Source organism: Cynara cardunculus, assembly GCF_001531365.2.
Source record: "Cynara cardunculus var. scolymus isolate 2C chromosome LG 9, CcrdV1, whole genome shotgun sequence".
In the NCBI taxonomy this organism is placed as follows: domain Eukaryota; kingdom Viridiplantae; phylum Streptophyta; class Magnoliopsida; order Asterales; family Asteraceae; genus Cynara; species Cynara cardunculus.
Window position 1 is genome coordinate 12,369,259 of NC_037536.1, and position 22,692 is coordinate 12,391,950.

Sequence of the window (22,692 nt, forward strand, 5' to 3'; positions counted from 1 at the left end):
TTAATTGGGAGAGACATGTTTGGAAAAAAAACTTTACTTTTGGCATAAAACTCCTAGAAGCTTACTGAATAAGTCATTTTTTATATAATTAAGCCATCTATCAAACAGTTATCTATAGTTACCCAAATAAGTTGTGAATCTTATTAAACTAATTAAGCTGTTAACAGACGTTTATGTTCACAAGTTATAACTTATATCAGTTATGATACTTCCCTTGAACTTTCACTACCGATAGGTTCGCAAAATGAAGGGAAAATATCGTCCGATATGACCCCATGCCAGAACACGAATTCAATATCATCATTTCCATAAAATCGTAATAAAAAAATATTCGAGTTCTCCAAAGCTGTGTTTGTAGATCGGTTTTTTGTACGAAAACTCTCAATTCGTAACCTACTTTACACCTCTCTCTTTTCAACGCTATCTACTCCAAAAGATTATTCTACAAGAAAAGCGATGAGGATGTCGTTACCTTAAGTTGGTCGTTAATCCAAGTGACAGATGGGAAGAGGGTGCGGATCGGTAAGCCTTATGAAGGCTTCAGTTCTCTCCGTTCCCACCACCGAAACCACGAACGCTTGGCCGTCCAGATGAGCCTGCAAATTGTTTTCTTGATTCTGATCTTCTCTTCCTCCTGGCAGTACCTGGAGGAGCCTGAAATTTCAAGAAAACAAGCATCGTTTGTTTCATATCCGTTGATTGGTTTAAGAACCCAGTGCCCACAATGAGTCCAATCCCCGAAGCAATTGGGGTCCTTCAGCTAAATGACCTCTTGACATGTATTTTTAAAATCCATGACCTTCTGACAAGTTTTTAGGCATTCTTGTCATAACGTCATGGATTTAAAAAACACTTGTCAGGAGGTCAATTAGCTAAATAATCCAAAGGAATTGCAACTCCACAATGCAGCTGCAAGACTCGAACCCTTGTCTGTGGAACCAACTGTGCCATGCCCTGGGGACAGACTCATGTAGATCAACTCTATACTTATAACATAAACACAAATCCATCCGAGTCCTATTGATTTCTTATTGGCATCGAGCAGATCATTTTACCATTCTAAGTTGGTAACTAACTATTCATAAGTTGAGGGACAATTCAACTTGGGTCTATCAAGTTCTATGCAATGGATGTTTGAAGATGAATCTTGGATCTAAAAATGAAAGCGGCACCTTTTGTTCGGATTTCATGGCCTCTTCGAGGTTGCTAAGTGCAGGAACCGATCCACCTTCCATTACACCCATCAAATTCTTCATTCGAACACGCATTTGAAAAAGCTGAGCAACAAGTTGGCTCACCTGCCATTCAACAAAGATCTTACTAAAACCATGAAAAGATATGCTAGTTACCGTTTAAACCTTCTTTTAGGCTATCTTTGGCAAACTAGTTGATGCTGAAAAGCTAGTTGTTGGCGACACGAAAATAAAACAAAACCAAGAAACACTAAATATACCTGCTGCTCGGTTTTTCCAGATTCTTGAGCAATACGCTTTCTCCTGGCAGGGGATTCAGCAAGCAGTTCAGGCTTCTCCCTTTCCTCTGAAAATAACACCAGAAACCACATCAAATGTGTTCATCATTCTCTTTGTTGAAGATTCTACAATAAAATTATAATTTTTCGCCAACAAATAACTTAAAATATATAGGTTTAGGATGAAAAACCTGGGGTCATCACTTCAATCATTGCTTCCATTATTAGCAAGCTCTTTTCTGCCTCCCGAATTTGTGCAGGAGTAACCTGTCCCATTCAAGACGAGTGAGCGGGAATTATGAATCTTTCAGTTCAGGAATGAATGCAACATAAAGAGTTGGAACAATATAGGGATCATAACTAGTGTTGTCTTAACCATTTATATAAGATTTTCTCGTTATCTAGGGTGTGGGTGGTATGTGGACAGAACTGGATGGACGAAAGTGAGGTAGGCGGGTAAAAGAACTTCGGAAGATATTAGAGTTTTGATTTGACATGGGTATAGGTTAGCAAATAGTAATTTACCAATTTTGTTTTATCTACCTATTTTTGTTCCACCCATTTTGGCGGGACACAGAAAAAAACATTTTTGTCCCACTCGAGTCTTGTCCTATCCCACTCTCGTCATGTATAAACGTGGGACAAGAAGTTTTTGTTTTGTCCCGTCCGCTCCCACGTACCAGACATACCCTCGAACATATATGCATATAGAAACAAAAGCAATACATGAAAAAATAATTGGCAACAGCCTAGGTCCGGTACCTTTCCCATTCCTGGAATCATTCCAAGAACACGAGACATGGAACCCATCCGTGCAACAGCACGTGTTTGCTTTAAGAAGTCATTGAAGTCGAACTTTGCACTCATGATCTTCTTCTGCAAATCTTCAGCATCTTCTTGGCGCATCTACCCATAGTTGGATGAGTGTTATCTCAAGCTATTATAGTTTACAGGAAAAAAGAAAAAAAAAACCGATATGCGGTTAATAGGTACTCACAACTTCTTGTGCCTTCTCCACGAATGAAAGAACATCTCCCATGCCCAAAATGCGTCCTGCCATACGATCTGGATAGAAGGGTTCAAGGTCCTCCATCCGCTCTCCACGTCCTACAAGCTTGATCGGCTTTCCTGATACCTAAAATGCCCAAATTAAAGGGTCACTTGGATGAATGACCTTCTCACAAGTTCCTTTTAAATCCATAACATTCTAACAGGTTTGAGAATGCCACTTCCATACACAAGAATGCTACTAAACTTGGCAGAAGGTTATGTTGTGATTAAAATCTCTCATTTAAGGTCGATATCCTAAATAGTCCCCGGTTAAACGGCTATATGTGAAATAAGCATTATGGGTCAAATCCAAAGCTCATGTGAGAAAGATATTGTTAGCTAATACAACTTCCATCCCAAGATAAGTGTCCACATTTCTATTTTAGTTTGATCAAAAGTAAGCACCCCCTTTCAATAGTAAGTGCCTACTTACCAATTTTACCCTTAATTATGAGATGGAGAAATTCATTACTCCCTCTATAATAAAGAATATAATTGTCATTTAGTTCATTAAAAAGTAACAAAGTATAATAATTATACATTTCTAAAACCGTGCGTTTTTTTCATTGTGGACATTTATTATGGGATGGAGGGAGTATGTATTTTCTCACTTTAGAAGGCCAACCTCTTTAACACTCAGAGCTGCTCCACCTCTTGAATCACCATCTAGTTTGGTTAGAATGGCTCCAGTAATTCCAATTTCAACGTTAAAAGTGGTCACCAAGGCTGCAATATCACCACGATCAGTATGGTAAAAAATGAAAATGGGAATCTCAGTAGCTGCAAGAATAAGTAAGAATCACATGAAAATAGTTCAGTAGTTCAGTTTCTGTACAACACCACTCAGAGGAATGAGAAACAAGATTACGATCGTTCCTTTACAATATATGAAATAAGGATCGAAGGATGCTGACTCCTGAAAAAAGCAATGGACCATATAACTCTCCAGGTTTGTTCCTTGATATTCAGCAGATGCGACTATGGTCTGTGTTAAAACATTTTTTTATTGTAACCGTGGTGTCCGGGCCAGTTTGCACACTCCTCTAATCCCATGAGGCCCTCAAGACAACAACCAGAAAAATCCCTAGTGGCCCTGAGGAGACTCTAACCAGGAACCCCAAGGCCTAACCTTTAGCCTATATTTGCCAGTTGAGTTAGCCCTCAAGACAACAAGAAAAATCCCTAGTGGCCCTGAGGAGACTCGAACCAGGAACCCCAAGGCCTAGCCTTTAGCCTATATTTGCCAGTTGAGTTGGCCCTCAAGGTTGTGTTAAAACACTTCTTTAGCAGACATGGAGATATGAGCTTTGTCCATATGGTATCAATAAAATTTAGAAATCCATGACGATTACATATTCTCTTGGATGGTTCAAGTCTTGAAAAGCATTGTTGATGAAAAGCAGAGAAAGTTGTGGAGATGTGTGTATTTATCTTCGACCCATCGACCCATTCATAAATGAAAAAGATTTAGAAACTCAAGACAGTTGACCTGTTCTCTTGGATGGTTAGCAACAGCCTGGCTTGCCACAATAAACTATTAAACTTTGTACAGCCACAACGCTAATGAAAACTTTCGTATTACAATTAATATGTCCATATATGCATGAGAAGAAGAAAGAAATGGAAAGAAAATAAATAAAATAATAAAGACAGAAAGTGATGTTAGAAAAAGGCAATGTGTTAATAACAAGGGTTGAAGAGCATATAACTGGATATGTAAATTAATAAACGAAAGAAAAATAATAACTACCCACATAATATGCACAACAGTCAAAGGGTTATTTAGCTAAATGATCTTCTGACATGGGATTTTTAAATCATGACCTTTTAACAGGTTTCTAGATATTTCTGTGTATGGGAGTGGCATTCTTTTGATGCGCAATGGTCTTCTCAAACTTGTCAGAAGGTAAGGTGGTGGAGTAAAAAAAAACTATTAGGGCCCGTTTGGAAGGATATGGAATTGAATTCCATTCCAAGCCTATGTTTGGTTTGAAAGAACGTTTGGATTTTAAATCTCAGAAAGAATCCCACAACCGAAGGATTTCGAAATCCCATGGGGGTACTTGGTATTTCACGGGTTTTCACAAGATTTGTTTGTAATAATGTTCAAAAATATGTTGAAAGCATTCATCTTATAATAATAAAAAATAAAAGGTAATTTAATTACTTTTATAATCAACTATAATTTGTGTTCATAAATTATCTATAATTTGTGTTTATAAATTATCTCTAAAAATGGAATTCAATTCCATTCCAAATCCTACAAACCAAAAACAGCAAAGATTCCAAATCCTCTGATAGAGATATATGTAGTTGAAGTGAGTGCCAGGTGTTGTAATATGATTGCTGTTATGGTTTGGTTAGTTTGCTGACCTTTGTATAAAAGGTGTTGCCGAGTACAACTTCATTAACAATAATAATAACGAAAATCACTTCTCTCTACTTTCTTCTCTCTAGATTATGAAGAATTTCATCCTCCCAATTCCAAATCCTTCCATGAAATCCAAATTCCTCAAAAACATTTTGTCAAATTGGTGCGCCCCTTAGAAGGTCATTTGACCAAAGCTATGATGAGCTACAAAGTCCCTAAACCAAACCAAATCAAACCAACCCAGTAAATCCCACACGAAGTGGGGTCTGGGGAGGATAAGATGTAAACAGCCTTTTTCCTCTACCCAAGGAGTAAAGAAGCTATTTCTATGAAGATCCCCGAGTTATGAATTTAATACGAAAAAGTTAAAGCCAAATTTGTTTTGGGGAAGGAAGGAAGACCAACTCCAAAAGACCAATGTGATGTTCCTACCTGCAGCTTCTTGGCCAGTCATTGCATCCACAACAAGCAAAACTTCCGTGGGATTCAATGTCCGCTTCACATCCTTCAATTCCTCCATCATAGTTTTGTCTATCTGATAACAAAAGGCAAAGAAATAAGCTAAAGGGTGCTTGGCTTATTGCAGTATCTAGAATAATCAAAGTGCATGCTATATAACCTGAAGCCTTCCTGCTGTATCCATTATGACTACATCCACTTTCTTCTTTTTAGCCTCTTGAAGACCTTGCCTAGCTATTTCTGCCGGTTTCACATCGGTGCCTGCTGCATACACAGGAACATCCACCTGTAACGAGCTTATATCTATGAGAACGAGTTTTAAGTGATCGACTAAAAATAAGACCACTGAAAGCACGATGAAAACTAATTTTAGGAACTTTTCGATGGGTTTTTATGTAGTTATCCTTCCTTCTAACAAATTCAGGATCCACAGCACTTTTAGGAATTTGAAAGCATTAAGTGCTTCTGCATCAACTAATAAAATTATGGTCCAAAACCATCTGTAAATACTGTCTAACTGGTATGAAGTTCACTCATGATTGTATTCTTTTTTGGCCTCCTAAACAAGCATAACATAAACGCAAAGGAAGCTAACTCTATTATGAAGAAATAAAATACTCCCTCCATACCAAAATACATGTCCACAATGAAAATGCACAAAATTTTAAAATTTTGTGTGATTATTACCCTTTTTAATTAACCAAATAACAAATTTACAGAGAGTAATGAATTTCTCCATCTCATAATTAAGGGTAGAATTGGAAAGTAGAAACTTACCTGTAAAAGTGGAGACTTATTTTGGGACAAACTAAAACAGAAATATGAACGATTATTTTGGGATGGAGGGTTCATACCTGTTTGCCCAAAATAACGAGTTGATCAATTGCAGCTGGTCTATATACATCTCCAGCAATCAGCATGCAACTCTTTCCCTATTAGATTGTTTTACATTATAATTGCAAAAAAGGTAAGACGTAAGTAACTATACACAGTTCTTCGGACTGACAAAAGGCGTATGGAAAATATTATATTGTACAAGTGTAAGATAGAGGGGTTTAAAAGCAGCTCACCTGTTTCTTTAGGTACAAAGCTAATTTAGCACTAACAGTTGTCTTTCCGACACCTTGTAGACCAGCCAGTAAGATCACAGTGGGGCCAGATTTTGCAAAAGTTAATTCGGAAACCTCTCCTCCCATCAACTTCACAAGTTCTTCACTGACAATCTGCATAAATCAGTAATCAAATGAACAGGGATCCAGTAATATATATTTCTTTTCAGGAAGAGTTATATAGGAGTATCAAGATTGCTCGATATTTTCTTCATTTCCTACACGTAATAGGTAACAGGAAGATTTAGAAATTTGTAAATATTATACTTTTTAAATACCTAAATGGCTATTTTACCCTTAATAATAAAAGGAGTAATTGAATTTATCTATATCATAAGGATATAATTGGAATGTAGGAACTTACTTTTGAAAGTGGACACTTATTTTGGGAAAAACTATAATAAAAATGTGGACATTTATTTTGGACGGAGAGAGTATAAAAATGAACAACTTGTCAATTTCTCCATCTCATGATTAAGGTAGAATTGGAAAGCTGACACTTATTTTTGAAAGTCGAGTAGTCTTTCTCTCAAATTCATATATTGACAGTGTTTTGGAAGAAGTGATACATATAATTGTTAAATATGAGCAATATGAGCATTTAAAGAAAAATTGTTTGAGAGGTGTAACCATTTGTCTTGTATAAAACTTCAAGATATAGTTTCTGTATCACTATGTTTACGAGCCTTCCTCCATTACCCTGAAGAAGATCATAGTATAATGCAGACTGAATTATTTATATCCACTACGCAAGAAAAAACATACTTTAACCAATTGTTGATCTGGTCTGACTCCTCGAATCACGCCAACACCAACAGCTTGTTCACTTACATCTTGAACAAACCTTCTTACAACAGGAAGGCTAACCTGCCAACCAAAATTATAAACTTACTACTAAAGATGAAATGGTTTTATTAAGCATATACATTTCTAGGGGGCAGGTTTAAATGAGAATGGTAAATATTTTGAGAACCTCTTAAGTCTTAACCAACTATTTGTTCTTTTATTTATGATGAATGTTGTGATAGATACTCATAATGAGATTACATGATATTGATGATGTAAATGCATGCTATCACGAATAATGGTAATGCATGATATTCGTGATGAATAGTATTCATGATTATTCAGGGTTATTCACCACGAATAATACACGAAATAGTTGGTTCTCAGGTTCTCAAATTATTTATACTTTTTTTTTTGTAAGGGTGTCCGGGCCAAAGCCCGACTAATCCCCGGCAAATTTGAAGGCTAAACAGGCCCCACTTAAATGTCGCCAACACTCCCCTCCCAGGGTTCGAACTCGGGTTCATGACTATGCCATGCCCAAGCCTTTACCACTAGGCTGGAAGGTCTTTGACAAATATTTATACTTCTCATTTGATTTTCTGCACATTTTTAGTAAGAAAATACATATGCAGCAAAAAATAAAAAAAATTGCACATACATCTGCTTCTAAAAGAGCTCTCCTAATGTCCCTCATGGGTTCCACAATATTCTCCTTCGTTAGCACCTCTGAAGCACATAATATTTACAGCAACAGCTAGTCAACAATAATGACATGAAAATTAACAAGATGTAAGCAAGAAGAGCTACACTCATATCTACCCAAACAATTAACAGAAGTAATTATACTAATAACTACTTTGCAATTCATAATTAGACTTCATGGCCTGCTTTGAAACAAGCTTCTTTATAAATGAAAAATCAGTCAAGAATCAATGAGCTGTAAACTAAGATTTCTTACTCCTACATTTATGTCAATTTGAGTTTGAATTTCTGAAATCAGAAACAAACTCCAATCATGGGATTAAGGAGTGTAAGATTGTAATCAATCAAAAAGGAGTTACAAATTTCTCTAAAACATTCGATTAGAAAAGAACTCCATGATGCCCACACAACATATGAATTGAGAAGGAAAAACACAGTGAATTTATAAAGGTAGGAGTATATAAAACCTTCGCCCTTGAGTTTGTTCCAAGCGGATTCGAGGCCACTAGTGAGCTGACCGAACATCTCTGCTCTGATGACCCCACGCCTCTCTCTCCTGACCGTAATTACTCTCTGAGAATTCACAATTCCCCAAAGCTCTCTCTAAAAAACAACAGATTTAGCAACACAAACAGAAGTAAAATAAGAAATGATGATTGATACAGTAAGTAAATGAAGTACTAACCGAAGAAGATGAAATGTTGGATCGGAATGAGAGTGAAGAAGACGAAGGTGTAGAAGAGTGAGTGGTGGTCTTTCGTGGAAAAGTAGTGGAGAAATGGCGGGAAGCAACCGTAGAGAAAGTTAAGGCCTCCATAGCCATTACTGGTCTCTTTGTGCGTATCCGGAAAGAGTTTTTGTTATCCACAACCAAAGAAACAAGAAAGGCATACACAATGAGGTGGACTTTCTATCCGTTTCCCTTGATATGCTGTATCAGCGGTGCACCATTCTATTTACAGATCAACGGCCATAATAAACTTGAATTATTACTATTATATTTTCAAATAAAAATTCCTTGAATAAGTTTCTAATTTTTTTAAATAAATAAACTATAAAAAGAATTCGATACATAGGGTTTTGGAAACATGGCACCGCAACGGTGGACTCATGATTTTTATTGAATGAGTATATCTTTAAAGTAGATCAAACGTTTGTAAAATCGTTCGATATGTTTTTAGTTGAATTCCACCGTTTTTTAAAAAAAATTAAAGTTTTCGAGTGTTTTGGTTGATGTTCCTAATATTATGTAGTATTGCATAGCATCTTTCAAAATTTACTGGATGCACAATGCATGCATTAAAAAAAATTCTACTGAGGAAAATAAGTTGAGCAGGTGTACAAGATCCCGCTTGAGGGTTTGATAGGTCTGCCCCTCGCAATGAAAATGGATGATGTTGGACACGAGGGGTTTGAATGATATTAGAGTTTGAAAAAGGTAAAACTAATTTATTTATTTTTTAACTTTAAAATCTTCTTATCCCAATTATATTTTTTTTATTAGCCTGGATATCTAACTCACTATGCGAGCCGACTAATCTCAGGACGACCACCTGTTTTGCAGATAGCCCGGAGTCACTGCATTTAAACCTCCATGGCCACAAGAGAATTTTTATTCCTTCTTGGATTTAAACATGTCAAGAGAATTTTTATTCCTTCTTGGATTTAAACATGTGACCTCCTGCTACTTTTGACATTTGGAATGAAAATGATATATTAATGGTTTAACATTATCCAATCTTGTCCAGTTCTGTGTCTATACACCAACCTCAACCTCAGTTCGAAACACAAATCATCTCCATAACAAAATTCTTGTTTTTTTGGGACAAATTTGCAAAACCGGAAACCTACACAACCGTATCGATCTCAGAAACGCAGTGTTCTTCAACAAGAGGAACCGTCTTTCGCACAATCAGTTTCATTGGAGCCCCTACATGAAATCCAAGCTCAACATTATAATTTCCACATATATTTAACTATTAATTAAATACATTAACCTTCTTCAATACTAATGAAATTACATAATGTTAACCTAAAATGTTGCCAAATAATAGAAAGGCATTGCAATTTGATGGTGGGAATACTTTTTACTGCCAAAATTAACAACTACACTGAATTTATTTTTTTGATTAACCTGGATATCCAACTCGCTATGCGAGCCGACTAATACCAGGGCGACTACCTGCTTTGCAGATAGCCCGGAGTCACCGCATTTGAACCTCCGTGGCCATAAGAGGATTTTTATTCCTCCTTGGATTTGAACCTAGGACCTCCAGGTACTTTTGACCTTTGGAGCCAAGCTCAAACCAATCAAGCACCATCCTGGTGGTTAACAACACTGAATTTTAATTTCTGTGTCCAACAAAAAGATAGCAATTCTTGACCTAAACACATAATTCAGTAAATTGGTTTAAAAAATTTCAAGATAAAATAAATAAATCTTGGATGCAAATCCATTTATTTGTAATGATGATTCTGGGTAATCATGTAGACAGATATCTTCAAACTAAAATCTTTCTTAAAATAAGAATGCTGATTAAGTAATGATTTTTTTTTCGGGCTGAGGGGAGTATAATATTTTTCAAGATACGAGTACTCACCTTCGGAGATCCCACCGTTCTCTCTGCAAATGGCTGCATAGTGCGAACCGGCCAGTTCCACCTGTGCAAATCGCCAATTGGTTGAGAGGAGAGATGGGTTCTCTAGAGGCACGATGACCATCGCAGAATCCTACACAGAAAAACAAGAGATTTGATACTCGGATGATCGTATTTTTGCATAACTAGTCATGTAAAGCACATGCTCCACACCCTGAAGTCAACAGTCTGTCAAACCCTCCGGTGGCCCGCAAGGACTTGAACTGGTGACCTCCGAGGGAAACAAACCAAAGGTTTCTACCAGTTAAACTACCCTTTATTGGGTGCCATAGTGTAAAAAGTGGATCATAATATTTATAGAATATTTGGAAATGAAAGGCATTCTATTACATACCTTAGCGTTTGGATTTGGATTTGCAGACCCGAACCTAATAGTAAAAGTATTGAAAGGAGCACCTGCGAAGCCTGTTCCCAATGCTTTAACGTATGCTTCCTGGAATTACGTTTTTTTATTTAGAAAGAAGATTTGAAAAGTATATACATTTGTTTCATATAAACACATCAGACACACTACTTGAACCCAAATCTAGTGCCCACTTTCAAAATGACTCCACTTGATACAAATGGCTTTGTGCTAAACATACTCCCGGTCCTTGAAGGATAACCACTACAACGAAATTGGCTTTATGGGACGCCTAAAATGTCTAAGCGTCCTAATAAAATACTTTTTAAGACTTAATTTTATAGGACCAAACCAAAAAGCATCATATCTAAAAGTGTTACAATAGGTTTATAGGACGTTTTTAGACGTTTTAACAAGTTTTTTAGAATGCTTAAAATAAAGTGTTGTATTAGCTATTTTACACGACACTATTTGAAAAAATTTCCTAGTAAAATGATGGGTTTATAGTACACTTCTAAAAGGAGTCCTATAAAATAGCTAATGTGACACTTCATTTTAACAACGTAGTGAAGAACTTGTTAAAAAAGCCCAAAAGCATCCTATGAATCAAATGTAACAATTTTAGATATGATGCTTTGAAGTTTGGTCCTATAAACTTAAGTTTTATAAAATATTCTATTAGAACGCTTTAAACATTCTAGGCGTCCTATAAAGCCAATTTTCTTGTAGTGAACTTTTAAGCATTCTTGACTTTTTGGACCATTACTCTTGACCTTTCGCTGCAAACAAACCACGATTCTTGTACAGATGCAAAAGAGAATACTACAAATTGTAAGAATTAGCAATTTTGGACAAAAGATGCAGAGTAAAAGATCTTGTAAAATTATGTTACCACGATCTGTTTAAAATCATTGATTCTTGTCAAACATAGCCTCTTTTTTTGCAATTTCCAGAAAGCGTGGTTAGTTTACAAGGAAAAGCCAAGCACGAGTTTCAAAGACTCAATAACTCCTAAATAGTAATGAAGATCCAATGTCTGAAGTTGAACAAAAGGCAAGCAAAGAGCCATATGTACTTTATTAGTAAAGCCTAGGTATTATGCTACATTATACGTGTACCGTATAATTGATAGGCAGTGCATAAATAGAACTATTTTTGTTGCTCAAATTGATATGCAACACATAAGCAGAAGTATAGTTAATTAGTCCAAAATCAAAAGCAAATGAAAAGAAACCTTTAGTGTCCATAGTTTAATGACCTCCTGGCGCTGAACTTCAGGGTCTGAGATCGCACTTAATCGTTCTACTTCTTCACGAGAGAAGTACCGTCTGGCAAATGATAAAATATTGTTCTTCATCGTCCTTTGTTTTTCTTCTACATCAATACCAATCTATATTTTTTTTAAATGTAAAATAAGGTCATCAGAAACTATGTCAAGAGAGTTATTGGCACACAGGAACAAGATCCTGCAGATGAGTTAATAATGAGTAATATTTTAACAGAAATGAGAAAGATAAGGGAACACACCGGAGAGCCAACGGTTATTCCACAAGCTATCAAAGACGAGGTATGGGAGAGATTAAAATGTAGCGGTGGTGGATGCCAATCATCGCTGTGTTGCCAACACACCTATAAACAATTATGATTGTATAATCTCGCGTTTGACCTTGAATTAGTAAATGGTGTCTTAATTAACCGATAAGAAGATCAATTTAACCTCAGGTTTCCCATGGGCGTTCTTTTTGAACTCAATAGACCTTGGGCTAACTTGAGAACATATCTGATCTAGTCATGAAAATATATTACGTCAGTTCTACGTGTTATCTGACAAGTAGAAAATGATAACAAGCAACTTTATGAACACAAATGAAGTGTTTCAGCATTATATATTCTGGTAAATTATTCTATCAAGTATGACATGTTTGTCAAGTGCTTCTGCAAGTTATGAATAAAATAGAAGGCCTTTACATCTAGTTATAGTAGTTCGAACGAGTGCACGGGCTAGCAGAGCATTTTTTTGCAATTCATCTCTACGCATACTGCAAACATGTTCTTTCTCAATTGGTGATAGAAGGTCGACATATTTCTTCATTAGAGATTCACTCTTCACTTCATTGGGTAATATATACCATAGATGGGTTTCCCTAAATAATCAAAGTTGACGTGTTAGTAAGATGTTGGATAACTACTATTAGATAACAAACTATGTATCAAAAAAACACTCTAAAGGCATGTAGAATCTAGAATCAGGATCATACATTTGAGATGGAAGTTGTAAGGGTGAAAGAAGGCTTGAAGTACAAAACATCCTCTGATTAACACAGTGTATCTTTATCTTTAAACACAGTTTGCAGCTATATGGAAACATATATCCTCAGATAGGAGTATTCTCATAATGATGATCCACTATCTCCAATGCATTTCACAGGAGCAACCTGAATGAAAGCCAGAAATATTCTCAGCAACAAACAACTTCCTATATGTTACATGAATCACAAACTTGTCGGAGATTTTTTTTAGAATTTTCCTCAACTAAAAACCTCCAAAAGCAACAAGTCAACATAATTTACAGAAGAGGAAACATGTTACATGAAAGATCAAGGGTGATTTCCACTTTCACAATGATTACAAGGAGAAATAGATAAGAGGGTATTATGATGATGATCAGGTTTTTGTCAACTAGAGAGGAGTTCTTCAGAGAGAAGAGAGAGAGAGAGAGAGAGAGAGAGAGAAGGTATCATTGGACTGTAAAATAAGAACTGCCTCTGTCCATAGAAGAAATCCATATTTGATCATTCTGGTTACAGACTGAAATATAACTATTATTTTAAACTATGACAATATATTACGATAATGAAAGCATTTTCGAACTGAAGCTAAAAACGTCCATGTGCCATTTAAATTTGTAAGGTAAAGAGATTTGAAATATTGGACTCTTTTCAGGGACAAAAAGAAGCAATAGGTGTGTGGTCTTTTGGTTGTCTCCCCAAATCTGTTCTACACAAAAGGCATCCATAAATGCCGCCCAATTCTGAAACTGTGCGAGTAATGTTCAGCACCAAAGAAATATTCTAGCAAGACTAAAACCAGCCAGTAACAAATAAAATATATTCTAACTATAATAACTTGGTCTTTCTAATTCTTATTCTATTTTTTATTTATCTAAATTTGAGAACATTCTGATCTTACCCTACTTACCCCATCAATGGAATAAGTTAGGTTTATAAATTTAAACCTTGTTGCTTGTTGTGCATTTGATGATGCACAACAATAGAGAATGTGGACCAATGTGAATCATGGGTAATTGTAATATACTTTCATAATGCACTTGACCTATTTGACCTATTTTAATTTATGTTTCAAACATGTATAGCAGGGGCCGGACCTAATATTATATATTTTCAAAAATACCAAAAATACACCGGGAACGATGTGTTAGTAAGGTTTGGGGTTATCCAATCGGACACATTTATCTTTTACTCTATGACAGTTAAATCTTTTCTTATGCATGTCATGTTTTATAGTGTATTTGATTTAGGCTAAAGCCTCGAGAAACCAAAAATTGATCATTGTTTTAATAATCCTTAGAGGATAACTTGGTGTTGAAGGACGATTAGTGAGATACATAACCGGGGGACATTAGTAGAGACCACCTGGACGAACCACAACACAAATCATCTATTAATTAAATTGTTCTTTCTAATCTTTATACACATTTCATTCGTTTCATTGGTGGTAATAGCATGATCTCACTATTATATTCGCATCAAGTAGTAAAGACGAGCATCAAGATACATAACATTTACTTGATTACAAACCATATGGACCTTAAGAGATGATTCCAGGCATTGTGTGTTGAAATTGTATTGATAATTCAGTTTGTGTTCACTTTGTTTGATTGTGTGTCCCCAACCCAATTTTGCAGCCAAACACTAAATTAAAATATATATTCGCTACCCAAGAAGAAAGCTTAGCCTAAAATATGATCCTACCCGTAATCCGAAAATATATCATGGGTTGAAGATGGAGTAAGAAAAAGGGAATAATAGGGGATCAAATGCAGAGAAAGGATAGAAAACGACCCAAGTAAGACAAGCACCTGCCCAAAAAAAAGTGGGGCTAGTTTGCTCCCAAAAAACAGGCTAGTTGTCCGAGCACGTGAGAAAAGAAAAGGGAAAATACACTAAGGACCCTTCAGACTATGATACACTGAGGATCCCTTGTTCCTCCTTAGCCATCAGTTCTTAAGTCATCCCCTATAGCCCCACTACAACCCATCAAAGACCTGGATGATCTTCTAGAAAACTTGACAACTGTAAACTTGTATTTTGTTAGTATTCCTTGTATTACTACTAGATTCCTTTCTGAGATTTCGAGAAGAACTAGCATGCTTTCTTTTAAACAGCATACACATAACAGATAACCCACAAAAGAACAAACACAAATTCTGAAATTCATACAACAAAATTGAGCAGTTAAGATTCGATGTTCTTGTTCACCTAAATTTAGACCTCAATCACCTAAATTTAGACCTTAATTTCCACAGAAATGGTTCTAGACTTCTAGGGGAATAGGGGATGCTGCTGTACCATAACAGATAACCCACAGAAATGGTTTTAGACCTTAATTTGCACGGGTAGGAGTTAGACCTTAATGCTGCTGTCAAGGTGTAAGTGTCTATCGCCCCTGGGAATAGGGGATGCTCATGCTGCTGTACCATAACAGATAACCCACAGAAATGGTTTTAGACCTTAATTTCCAGTTTTCCACAGAAATGGTTAGACCTTAATGCTGCTGTCAAAGTGTAAGTGTCTATGAGTCTATCGCCCCTGTCCCTGACCATCAACAACACAACCATATTGTTTTTTTCTTAAGGTTTTGATTTCAAAACAAAAAGTGCAGCAGAACAGGGGAGATAAGATAACCGGATAACCCAATGGTTTAATTTAATAACTAATCTCTACAGCTGGTAGGAAAATTCAGAACAGGTTAGGTACTTAGGTTACAGAATGCCTTACCGTCGTCGAGAGCTCGCTGCCGAGGTGCTGCTGCCGCCTGCCTGTCTCTGCGACGGTGCTGCGTGCTGCCGTCGATGGCCGCTTCCAGCTTCCGCTGTCGTCTCGTCGAGCACTCGCGACTCTCGTCGATGTCCGCTTCCGACTCTTCGCTCTCGTCTCGTCACAGTAACAGTCAGTCGTGACTCTCGTGGACTGGAGTGGAGGGGCCAGTTACATTATTGTGCATACTTCAATCTTATGGCCCAAAACTAACAGCTTACTAGAAAAAAAAAAATCACAGGGGCCAGGGCCCTAAAGGCCCATTGAGCCATCCGTCCCTTTAAAGTGAACAACCTTATTTTGTTGAGGTGACAATGATGTCATAAAAAATGACAAGTGAGGTTTTTAAAGGTTTCATCGCTATAATTGTCCTAATAAGAAACCAAGTATATTAAAGTAAAGACGACTTGTCATTTATGAGAAGTAAATGATGACCAGTCACTTTTGGTAAATGTTAATATACATGTTGTATGTTGGAACCGGGGTGCTCAAAAACCCGACCAATCCAACCCAACACAACACGAAATAATCCAACCCGATGTCAAATCGAGTTGTAAAATTGTCAAACTGTAGGTATTGGGTTGATATTGAGTTACTATTATTTGAACCTAACCCAACCCGATGAACCCGGTATCCTTTTATTTCTTGGATATAATATAATTGTTGAATTTCTATTAATATATACATTAGACAATTACACTATTATGTATGCTTTTCATATACACATATTTTCTATCTATTCATATCTCTATATAATTCATTCAGTAACTGTGAACATATATATATATAAATTACGAAAATTAATTGAATATGATATACGTAAGAAATATAGATAAGTTGTGTCAAATGATTGATGATGAAAAAGAAATTATGAGTAGAAATAACATATTCAAGGTTAGAAAAATATTTTAATATACCAAAAGTACCAACCCGACCAACCCGTACGGGTTGAGTTGGGTTGCACTTTGGTTTGGGTTGAGTTAAGATTTTTCCAAATCACAAGCAAGCATTGGGTTGGGTTGTTCAAATGTCTTTAACCCGATCAACCCAACTCATGAGCACCTTATTCGGAACACCCCGCCTCCCATGTGGTTCGTTGATAAGAGTGTACAGTGGTGCATCTTCGCTTGGATCATGTTAGAGTCCCCATTTTGTAGTATTAGTTTGATTTTTTTTTTTCAGGAATGGAAAATCATATATGAATAAGGTAGGCAGTTGATAACTTTGAGAAAACATATCCAAACAACCTTAATCAACCTATGTAAAAAGGTTTCCTCAATTTTTTCAACTGTAATTTTCCAGGACAACTTACACACACCGACTAATCGACGATCACGAATTGCTTGCAGTCATCGTTAGTGAATGTTCATGGCTATAAGCGCATTGGTAGCACTTGGATTCGAATCTAAGTAGATGAGATTTTTCACTACATCTTCCGTGGTTTTTTTATAGGCTATACTGGGTTTGTTTCATTTGATTTCTAAGTTGCCATGTCCACGTGAAGTCCAAGCTCCACTCATGTCGGTTCTTGACGTCGCCACGACTTTGGTCGAGTCCAAGGCGTTATTCGAGAATAGTTGGAAAAAGGGTTTTTTTAAAAAAGTCAAACTCGTGTGTCGAATAGAAGTCAAACTTCTATTCCATAAGATTTAGGTCAAAATGGAAGATGAGTGAATGGAAATTAACCCTAATCCTGAACCAAAACCACCGAAAGGATATAATATGATCAACCCAGATGCATATAAAACATAAACAAACCATTGGTATGCATAGCATATACCAAATCACATGTCCAAACCAAATTGTATAAACTTTGACTTTTTCTGACCATCGGTCAAATAGATACCACCACCCCCGTCTGCCACCGGCCACCCATTCACCGCCACGCTTCAATCCTCTCACTTCTTGAATTTAAACGGCTCACAATCGTGCTTCCTTTGCTCTTTTCTACATTCTTTCTCAGTCCCTTCTTATGATTCGAGTTGCTCGACTGTGGATTTCTACTCTTAGCTGCTTCAACCACCCTAGTACCGCCTTCAGCCGCCCTAGCACCACCTTCTTCAACCATAGTAGTTTGACTTTGATGTTTAGAGTTCAAATCATCCTCAAATGTGTCTTCATATCGTTTTTCCAAGGTGGGTTCTTTGATTGAAAAATCTTGATCCTCCATGTTCACCTCATTGGTCTCGTCGATTGTTAAAGAGCAGTGGGGTTCGTTGTTTTCGTCAAAATGATCAAATCGTGATGCGGGTCCCGGCTCAACCATCGGATCTTCTCTTTCCCTTAGCGTCTTGACGATCAAAGTCTTCAGAAAGTTCATAACTTGGACCGCATACATCAGCGCGGTCAAAGGATCCGCCATCTGCATATTAGCAAACGTTTTAAAAACCAAACAAACTCCGTATATCCCGGTAGGGTCTAGGGGTAAAATGTAAGCAGACCTAACATCTACCCAAAAAAGAACAGATATAGAATGTACTTTCCATAAAGTTTGAAACTTTTACATGCCGAGTCATATCTGGAGTAAGATATAAGCAGATCTGACCTCTACCCAAAAGAGTGGAGCACGTATAGAATTTTCACTCCATAAACTTTGAAACTTTCACATGTTACAACTCACCTGAGTCATATTTGGAGCGAACACCATAGCAATGTTACGAGCATTCATCTTGTTGAGATGTTCAAGTTGAGCAACATCCGCCATCAGGTTCACGGCCCAATTCATCAACGAAGCTTCTGTTGGCGGCAGCAGCCTCACGAGCCGAGCACACTCATCTTCCGACTGCGCTTGCATTACCTGCTCCGGCTCAATCGTGTCCAATACCCCATTTGGCAGTTCTCTAAACCAAGCCTACACAAAAACAAGCACTTAACAAGAAAACCAAACCAAACAAGCCCAGTATATCCCACCTAGAGGTGGGGTCCAGGGGTCAGATATAAACAGACTTGACCTCTACCTTAAAGAGTAGAGCAATTGTATCCATGAAGACCCCAACATATTTTGTTAATCACATAGATATCAAGAACCAATCCCTATGCCATTCCTTCCAAAAAAAAATGGATGATCCGACGTTTGAGGTCAAACGGGTTAAATTCTAAAGTCAACATTTACCGTTTCGCTTCATTAAATTACAAAATAATCCCTAAAGCAGGAGGTACAAGACAGAAAACCTTTATCCCACATGGTATGGTGGTTTCATTCAGATAACAGCTATGCATACATCAATAACACTTCATTGTACTTGTATTAATTGAGGCCTAGTTGTCTACATTAATAACCACTAACATCCAAAACAGATTGGCTGATTAATCATGTCTAGATAAGCATTAAGAGTAGAATTCGCGTTTGAGAAGAACATAATTAGACGTATGGAGGTGGTCCTCGTTCCGCCATGTGTCTACCCCTATACGACCATCTGTATCGGCGCAATTACACCCCCAATTTCTTAAAGTGCCACATCAGCTTTAACAATTTCTTAAATTTTTCACACATATTTGTGCCAAAAAGAAACAAATCAAACAAGCCTAGTAAAGCCCACCAGGTGGGGTCCGCAGAGGGTAAGATGTAGGCAGACCTGACATCTACCTGAAACAGTAGAGTGGTTGTTTTTGTGAAGATCCCTCGCTTGTAGAAAGTGTGACAATGAGAGAAAGATCGATAGGATAGAAATTTGAAAAGTTGGCTAAGAGTAAGCAATAACATACAAATAGAAGCAGGTACAAGAAAACATTTGTGTCATATCTGCAAAAATTGCTACGTACATTGATGCATATCTATCTCTTTGTGTTCGACCATATAAGGACGAGTTTAAAGCAAGTGGCAAAATGGGTACCTTAATAAGACCTGCTAAGCTGTGTACATCAATGTTTTCGGGCACTTCTCCTCGGTTCAGTTGTTCCCTTATTTGCTCTTCTTGTCCATTATCACCGTTGATTCTAAAGATTCCTTCAGCCTGCAATTTAACAGGCATAACGACACTTGTTTTTAGTTCAAAATGGGAACTTTCAGGAATCTGAAAAAGTAACGGGATGCATTGATGAGTTGTACCGTACAACTCATCAATGCGTTGGATTTAAAACGCACCTGAAGGCCTCCTTGAGCATACAAACGCCTTTGCATCATTAGAAGGATCGTGGGCACGCTGTTTCCTCTAGAGTCAAATGAGAGCTGCATAGATTCGGTTGATACCCCGAAAACACTTGTGCTGTAAAAAGAAACCAAGTTAGCTCCAATTTTTCACATGGTCCACAAGAAAAAAGACGCATTCTTTACGTATTTCATAAGGGATCATGGTCAATTTGAGCCTTGATAAAGAACCCAACTTTTAAAAATGCAACGGTAAGATTGTGTACCCAAAAGGAACCTTGGTGCACCATACTTGCTCTTTTTAAGCACTTAAAGTGCTGGTTGGAGTCCAACATCAGCTTGACACATACCGTCAAACCTCTCTCTCTATATATATATATAAATAAATATGTTGTAACCGCTCGTTTAATCACGTCCATCAGATCATCCCTTGGTAAGGGTTGATAAGGTGTTTTCTAGTTTTTCATCTATTTAAAGTTTTCTCCTGAACCTCCCTCAATATATATATATATATATATAGGTGGAGGTTCAAACGAAAATACCTTCATTTTACGAGAACGCGAGAACACCCTTATCACATGTGTAAGAACCTCCCTCTTCAAAAACTTCTTTAGAGGGAGATTCCAAAGGGGTTCCATGTATCCTAAGAGTGCTAAAGATTTCCAACGGTAGCGAACAAACATAGATTCAAAAGTATGCAGCCAAAATGAGAATTCATCAAAAAGGTTCCATTTGCTTTATTCAACATAACCCCAGATTCAACAACTATAATATGAATATTGTTAAATCACACACAGAGATCAAGGTCAAACATACAATTTTCCATCTACAAAATTGATCTAAATTTTGTAAGAAATCCAACTGGATTTTTTTTCTCCTACTTGTAACCTTCATTGTAAAGTTTGATGGGGTTGTCAAGTTTTTTAAAGAATTTAAAAATTAACATAGAATTTCAATGTCAAAATTGATAGCATTTGACTTAAAAAGTCAATCCATATCTCTCTTCCACCAAAAAAGATTAAAAACAACCAAAAGGCCAAGAAATTCCACTGAGTTGCAGGGTTAGAACTCAGAAACCCAATATTCCTGATGCATGATTCATAGAAACACAACAGACCACAGAAAGATGAGCTACAAGGGTAGTACAGTACAAATGAAGAAAGCACAAAAAAAGTTGAAGAAACCACAAACCTGGCACTGGGAGGCCTTCTGGGAACCTCAGGTTCAAACTCAACAGGCAAACCAAGAAACCCATTAAACCTATCAAACGTAACATGAGCAACATGCCTAACATTTGTAGGCACTCCAATCTCCATTTTTGAAGATTTTGAGTTATTATCAGAAGAAAAGTCCTCAAATTTAACACTATTACAAGTATCCACAAGTGATTTCCTAAAAACAGTGACTACAACATCCAACAATGAAGCCTCTTCTTCTCTCTCTCTCCTCTTTCTTCTCTCTCTAAACCCAATTCTTTCTTCTGTATTTGATCGATTACATACAGATACTTGTACCGAATACAGATTGGGACAAGGGTTAATAAGGGAAGAAGGAAATTGATGATGTGTTTGTTGGAGTAGCCCATCATTGTCATCTAATGACATCAAAGAGCTTTGAGAAGAAGATATCTGAAGTGGGGATTGAAGTATTTCTGTCATTTCAAACCCTAAAAAGCAAAAAAAAAAAAAAGATTAAATATTTCTTCAATTATAACTTGGGTTTTAAGGGAAGGGATGAATCTTGAATGGATTGATGGGCAATCTAGGGTTTTTCTTAATGGGGTTTGGTGAATTTGTGAGAATTGGGGAAGACAATGAGTTGAATTGAAGCAAAAGGGTTTTCGTATGGTAAGAAGTGAACATCAATATATATATATGTATATATATATATAATATATATATATAATATATATATATAATATATATATAATCAACATTCTTTTTCTTTCTTTTTGTTCTTTTTTTATTCCACTGTGGACACTTTATCCAGATTTTAGGTCATTCTTCACCAGGATATGGTTGTAATGTCAAGTACAGAAATGTAATGCTTTAACGAGTTGTACATTGTGCAGTGCTGGTTGTAAGATGATTCTGTGTTTACATTTTACATGAAAAGATCCAATCAAGATTGTGTTTACTTTTATTAAACATGAGAATATGACAAAAAAGCAGAGGAAACGGTCCATTACTCAGATACACGTATAAACTTACAAACCCTTTTTTTATATATTGTTTCATAAAATAACAAGTGTGAAAATGTCGTATGTATATGTTTCAAATATAACATATTTTATTTGTACAACCAATACAACTCTGATGTAAATCATCTATTTTATTTATATTTTCAACTTTTTTAATAGATAATCTGTAACTATCTTTTTCATGTTATCAAATATTGACCATAGATAAACTAATTGATGGTTAAGATGAGGTTGTATTGGTTGTACAAATGAAATTGATACTAAAATAAACCACCTCTATATATATATATATATATATATATATATATATAAGAGAGAGAGAGAGGAGATTTAAATAAAAACCATTAATTCTTACAAATCAATGTTAGTCGTCCATCTACTATAATTAATATTTGAT

At 36.5% G+C, this 22,692-nt stretch overlaps 3 protein-coding genes across 4 annotated transcripts; all 3 read right to left on the minus strand.

Annotated features, from left to right (window-relative positions):
* Nucleotides 1-284: 284 nt before the first annotated feature.
* On the minus strand, nucleotides 285-9,000 carry LOC112518100 (signal recognition particle 54 kDa protein, chloroplastic). Of its 2 annotated transcripts, XM_025125668.1 has the most exons (15): nucleotides 8,637-9,000; nucleotides 8,419-8,554; nucleotides 7,908-7,975; nucleotides 7,226-7,327; nucleotides 6,422-6,574; nucleotides 6,206-6,283; nucleotides 5,512-5,637; nucleotides 5,325-5,427; nucleotides 3,147-3,247; nucleotides 2,469-2,606; nucleotides 2,234-2,377; nucleotides 1,663-1,738; nucleotides 1,454-1,539; nucleotides 1,173-1,298; nucleotides 285-654 (listed from the first exon to the last, which is right to left on the minus strand). In XM_025125668.1, exons 1-15 carry the CDS (start codon nucleotides 8,772-8,774, stop codon nucleotides 541-543), a joined length of 1,689 nt encoding a protein of 562 aa, XP_024981436.1. In that variant the 5' UTR covers nucleotides 8,775-9,000; the 3' UTR covers nucleotides 285-540. The 2 variants fall into 2 exon arrangements, with proteins under 2 accessions (XP_024981436.1, XP_024981437.1); XM_025125669.1 differs by lacking the exon at nucleotides 8,637-9,000 and having other exon boundaries at nucleotides 298-654; nucleotides 7,908-8,003.
* Nucleotides 9,001-9,701: 701 nt separating this feature from the next.
* Nucleotides 9,702-16,045, minus strand: LOC112517661 (4'-phosphopantetheinyl transferase HetI). Its single transcript, XM_025125030.1, has 9 exons — nucleotides 15,970-16,045; nucleotides 13,210-13,386; nucleotides 12,920-13,095; nucleotides 12,669-12,736; nucleotides 12,479-12,580; nucleotides 12,186-12,341; nucleotides 10,943-11,041; nucleotides 10,552-10,681; nucleotides 9,702-9,881 (listed from the first exon to the last, which is right to left on the minus strand). Exons 2-9 carry the CDS (start codon nucleotides 13,317-13,319, stop codon nucleotides 9,799-9,801), a joined length of 924 nt encoding a protein of 307 aa, XP_024980798.1. The 5' UTR covers nucleotides 13,320-13,386; nucleotides 15,970-16,045; the 3' UTR covers nucleotides 9,702-9,798.
* A 1,684-nt stretch (nucleotides 16,046-17,729) lies between these two features.
* Nucleotides 17,730-21,908, minus strand: LOC112518527 (rho GTPase-activating protein 5). Its single transcript, XM_025126250.1, has 5 exons — nucleotides 21,287-21,908; nucleotides 20,093-20,213; nucleotides 19,842-19,961; nucleotides 18,629-18,859; nucleotides 17,730-18,370 (listed from the first exon to the last, which is right to left on the minus strand). Exons 1-5 carry the CDS (start codon nucleotides 21,751-21,753, stop codon nucleotides 17,885-17,887), a joined length of 1,425 nt encoding a protein of 474 aa, XP_024982018.1. The 5' UTR covers nucleotides 21,754-21,908; the 3' UTR covers nucleotides 17,730-17,884.
* Between the last annotated feature and the right edge of the window lie 784 nt (nucleotides 21,909-22,692).

Excerpts from the sequence above, each read along its gene's own strand:
- LOC112518527 (XM_025126250.1), bottom strand. The coding sequence starts at position 21,753 with ATGACAGAAATACTTCAATCCCCACTTCAGATATCTTCTTCTCAAAGC. Across the intron at positions 20,214-21,286 it reads AGAAGGCCTCCCAGTGCCAG|CACAAGTGTTTTCGGGGTAT; the intron begins GTTTGTGGTTTC and ends TTCTTTTTACAG. Across the intron at positions 18,860-19,841 it reads GCTTAGCAGGTCTTATTAAG|GCTTGGTTTAGAGAACTGCC; the intron begins GTACCCATTTTG and ends GTTTTTGTGTAG.
- LOC112517661 (XM_025125030.1), bottom strand. The coding sequence starts at position 13,319 with ATGTTTCCATATAGCTGCAAACTGTGTTTAAAGATAAAGATACACTGT. Across the intron at positions 11,042-12,185 it reads TTAAACTATGGACACTAAAG|GAAGCATACGTTAAAGCATT; the intron begins GTTTCTTTTCAT and ends ACGTAATTCCAG. Across the intron at positions 9,882-10,551 it reads GAACGGTGGGATCTCCGAAG|GGGCTCCAATGAAACTGATT; the intron begins GTGAGTACTCGT and ends GATTTCATGTAG.
- LOC112518100 (XM_025125668.1), bottom strand. The coding sequence starts at position 8,774 with ATGGCTATGGAGGCCTTAACTTTCTCTACGGTTGCTTCCCGCCATTTC. Across the intron at positions 6,575-7,225 it reads CAGATCAACAATTGGTTAAA|ATTGTCAGTGAAGAACTTGT; the intron begins GTATGTTTTTTC and ends TGATTTATGCAG. Across the intron at positions 3,248-5,324 it reads GACTGGCCAAGAAGCTGCAG|CCTTGGTGACCACTTTTAAC; the intron begins GTAGGAACATCA and ends GTGATATTGCAG.